The 4,576-nt window shown below is 43.9% G+C and overlaps 1 protein-coding gene across 1 annotated transcript in view; it reads right to left on the bottom strand.

Moving 5' to 3' along the window:
• Nucleotides 1-4,469: 4,469 nt before the first annotated feature.
• Nucleotides 4,470-4,576, bottom strand: part of LOC104413079 (cat eye syndrome critical region protein 5-like) — a 4,081-nt gene continuing 3,974 nt past the window's right edge. Inside the window, exon 6 of the mRNA XM_010023988.1 lies at nt 4,470-4,576. This exon is cut by the window's right edge and continues 272 nt beyond it. Within this exon, the coding sequence (XP_010022290.1) occupies nt 4,470-4,576 (107 nt within the window).

The following is a 4,576-nucleotide window of genomic DNA, read 5'->3' as shown; positions in this document are numbered from 1 at the left end:
TTGCTTAGGTCAGGTCACAACTAAATGCCTACCCTGAAAGCATCTCATATGCAGGTGGCATCCCAAAACTAATCTTGACTGTGAACAGCCAGTCAGAGCACTGTAGCTTGTGATGTGTCCTCCCCACCCCAGCCCCACGCCACAGAGTAGGAATGGTCAAGGTTGCACTCATCTCACCTAACTATGGTAGATGTAGAGTTTACAGGGGTTTACAGTTTGGCTCAGTCAAAAGAATTGCTGGAGGTGTATCTTTCAGGGTGGTTCTCTCAAAAATTGCTTCATGAACAGAACGAAAGACAGAATTTGTCCAGATAATCTTCTAAGGCATGGATGTGGAAGAGACCAGGATAAATACTCATGAAATGTACACACAGCAAGTTAAAATTTATTTCAAAGAAAACATCTTTTATTATTTTATATACATATACTAGATCAAAAGAGCAATTCTGGAACTATGTTAAAATTAATATGAAATCTAAAATAATCACAGCTTGTGATTTCTCTGTATGATATGTAATCACTCTGCTACAGTGTGTGTGATATAATCCAAAACATTACCCATTTATTAGAGGGGAAAAAGACACACCAGCATTAAGACTGGAAGAAAGGGGACAGTAGTGTTATATGACTCCCTGAATGACAGGCTAGTAGTTGCGTGTGTCCTCTGGGAATAAAGGAATTGACCTCTCTGGCCACCATGATATTGCATGACATAAAAGCTCTCTGCTTCAGATCCAAAACAAGGTCTGTCCCTCCTTTGGTTCCTCCTGTTATTCTCAGTTGCCTTACCTCACTGCATATTCCCTTTAGGCTTGACTAACACCTATCCATCTGTGGAAGATGGGATTGTTAGGATCAGATCTTCACCATGTTTGTTGTATAGGGCAGTGAACCACATAAATACTAAGGTAATGGGTCAGCAAGTGAAGATCCCTCTCCTGCTTGGTCCCATAATCTGCACACAAGTATGCTTGCTCCAAATGAGAGAAATACAGCTTCAGAAATACCACTTCTGTGCAACACATGAGACAAAGGAAAGTTCTGTTGCAGCCAGAAAGCTAATTCCAGAAAGCTGCAATTCCAGGAAAAAAGGACTTCACTAAACTCTAGCAACCACAGATGTCCATAAATTATCCGCAGATAACCTAGAAGCCTGCACAGCACTCTAGCACAGAACTTGTAGAACAGAGGAGACCTGGCAAGCACCTTTGTTTGTAGAAATCTTCCACAACTGAGTCGGTATCCAGAAGCAGCCAGAGAACCAATTTCCTACTCCATTCAGTGTCCAAGCAATTCCTAGGCAGTGACTTGGAAGAAGTGCACTGTTCCAAGGAGCTGAGCAGGAGAAGAGAGGGAAAGGTCTCCATGTTGCTCAGACCAAGGGCAGCCCATCTGATTAAGTAGTGCATAGATGAACAGCAGAGCCTTTTATACAACCTTACTTGGTAAGAACTGGGGAAAGGGTACAGGATTCTTCTAGATACCTCCTCCTCCCTTCTGTCCAATTTCAACTTGCAAGCAAAGCATTTCTTAAATTCTGTATCACTGAAGTTCCTCCTACACATTTTTAAGACTCCCAGAGCAACACTAATGTGGTGAAAAAAAACAAATCTGGAGCTAAAAGCAGATTTGGAATCTGAAGTAGATTCACATCAGTCAGCTCACCTCCACTGCTATTCCAAAAACAGATGCCTGGCTCACTGTCTGTGCAAATGCAAACCTCTTCCCTTCTTGAAGGAGGTGATATCTCCTTCCTCTTGCTACCTACCTCATTTCTGGCTGAATTGTGGCATGCATGCTGATATGAAATTAAAAATTGCTTGTGATTTCTCACAATTCTTCTCCACGTTCCTTCTACAAAGCTACTGCCATCACTGGAGAAGCAGCCAGTGCACCTCGCTCCATTTGGGATAGCTGATTTGTCAGCATTGCACCCCTCAGGAAATACTAGTTCAGTAGCACCTTGTTTTTAAGTAACTGGCAGTAGAGTCTCAACAAGTAAGAAAGAGCTCTGCACACACAGATGGACAGATCTTAGTATTTCTGCAGATAAGTACCTAGTATATTGAAGGTGCGGCTAGCAGTTACTGCTAGCAAACAGCTCTCTGAGGTCCAGGTAATCATGGCCTAGAAGACCATTTCCATGGTCTAGACCATTCATTAATCCCATGAAAGTTGGCAAATACTGCAAGGAAGTGGAGCATTCCTCTTTCTGCACTGGATGGCACCTCTGAAAAGTAAGGCTGAGGGACACTGGACCTAGTTTATGAATAAATGGGGTTTGGACTTCCAATTTAAGGTCTTGCACACTGGGTCCACAGTACAATTTTGACTGTGATACGCTGAAAGCTTAAGGACCTTCCCTATGTTACATGCCAAGTCCTTCCCTGTACTTACTCTTCTGGAAATTGGAGATAAGCCCTTGTCTTGTGCAAGCAGATGAAATCGTAATTTCTTTTTCTTTCCAAAGAAAGGCAAAGGATTCAAAACTAAGATTGTGTTCCTCACATTACAGCTGCTTTCAGAAGCAGCCAAGCAATTCTTGTCCTGTTAAGACAAAAAAAAAAACCTAGCTAGTACTAAGAGAGAAAAAGACTGCTTCCTACTATGGATTTTACATGAGGGAAATTCACCCAAAGAGGTACTTTTCTGCTCCTATTCAGAAAATAAGGTATAGAGAAATAAGCCACTGAGAAGGACCTCTTTACCTGCATCACTGACAGAACATTCAGTCTCCTCCATACGCAAAGCCTGGCATAACGTAAGAACAGAGCCTCTGCAGTGTGAGCTTCCTAGGAAGGCACATCTGTATCGTGAGGATGGAGAGTTGCTGAAGCAAAATGTCAGTGTGCATGGGTGCTGAGATCTGAATTAAGAACAACTTGCATCTTGTTCACACCCTGTGTATGGAGCTGCCTGTTAAAGCAGGAGGGAGGGAAGAGGAGGCAAAGACTTATTTCTGATCTCTGTGTGGTGTGAGCAGAGTATAACTAGGAACACCAACTCAGTTGTGTTGCCTCCAAAGGCTTTCCATCATATACACAGACTGATTTATGCTTCTAAAATCACAATGCTCCTCTGGAATTTAGACACTCCTTGCTGAGCCAATCTTTCACATGGAGTTTTTCAAGCAATCCTTGCTTAGTTTCTTTGGACTGCCTAAGGATGCATAGATCTTGATCTTTCTCTGCATAGCCCAAACTAGAACAAATGCAACAGACAGTGCATGTTGTCAGGGATATGGAAATGTTCCCAGGCAGGCAATTCATGTTAGAGGGGCTCTACCTGCACATTAAAGGAAGAGGAGAGAACAGGGATCAGGCTGTATGAGGTATCCCTGAGCTGTAAATGACATGAGAGAAGAGAGGAAGGAAAATTGAAGGACAAAGACATTTATTCTTAAAGATGAAGATTGGGAATTTGGGGCTTAGGTACCATCCTGGTATGATGATCTCTTCCTCAATCCTTGCATGCAAGGAAGGAGCAAAGATCAGCCATGACTCTTCATGGTTGGCCCTTGTTCCAAAGAGAAGCCCCTCTTTGGGAGCTGTGCCAGCTGGAGCAGGGGGATGTTCCTTGCAAAGTTTGGGTCAGGGTGGGTGCCGAAACAGCCTCTTGCTACAGCACTGAGTTCTGGGCAAAGACACTTCTGGAAATTCAGACTCCATGGTGGTTTCCTCTGCTATTGAGAGCAGGCTGCTGGCTCCCTAGCGGGATGTGAAAAGGCAGAAGTGTTCACAGAATGCTAAATAGGGGGGAAGGAACAATATAACATTTCCCTCAGCACTGCAGCAAGTTGCTCTGACTGCTGCAGCTTCCTTTGAGGGGCCCTGCCTCTCCATAGCTGCCAGTGGACTGCAAAATGGGACTTTGTTTCAGACTGACAGTGATGCAGTGGCAAATCCCCAAGCAAACAGAATTTGTTAAAGTCCATAGGCACTTATTCTTCACAAGGAGAATGTTAAGACTTAAAGCCTTCCCTTGGCACAATGCCACAACACAGCTTCTGGTGTGCTCACGTCACAGACTGAACGAATAGTACATTGTACAAATGGTACATTGGCTGATGGTGGCTCCTTGCACAGGGAAACGCTTCATCCTCAAACACATCATGAGAAGGAGGGTGGGCTTGCCTGATCTTCATGCATAAAGGGTGGTAAAGAAAGAACTCTGATGGCTGAACAAAACTGGGATTACTGGGACAAGCCTTCGTCTTATACCCTGTTTCCATTATGGCTCAATTACTGATGGCAGCAATGTATGTTCACAGTTGAAAGCCTGCTGGCAGCTGGCAGGATTGCAGATGAATATCAATAAAAGCAAGGGGCTTTTAGTGCTGAGACAGGGAGTTTTCTTTCATATCATCTAGATTAGAAGATCACCCCAGGTCTCTCCCCATTCGTCCCCTCTTCCCTTTTCAGTACATTAAAATCCCTGACAGTAGATCTTCAGGCACACCTGTCTTAACCCTAGCTCCAGTTCTCTTTCTTGAAAGCGAATTGCACAGCATCATTCACATCCTGTGCTACGTGAGATGCCTCCACCAGGCTGGGGTCAAAGCAGAAGTCCCGATGGC

The sequence above is a fragment of the Nestor notabilis genome, unplaced genomic scaffold (genome assembly GCF_000696875.1).
Source record: "Nestor notabilis isolate BGI_N333 unplaced genomic scaffold, ASM69687v1 scaffold10951, whole genome shotgun sequence".
Taxonomy (NCBI): domain Eukaryota; kingdom Metazoa; phylum Chordata; class Aves; order Psittaciformes; family Psittacidae; genus Nestor; species Nestor notabilis.
The sequence above is the reverse complement of the archived record's forward strand: the minus strand, read 5'-3'. Positions and strand labels throughout refer to the sequence as shown.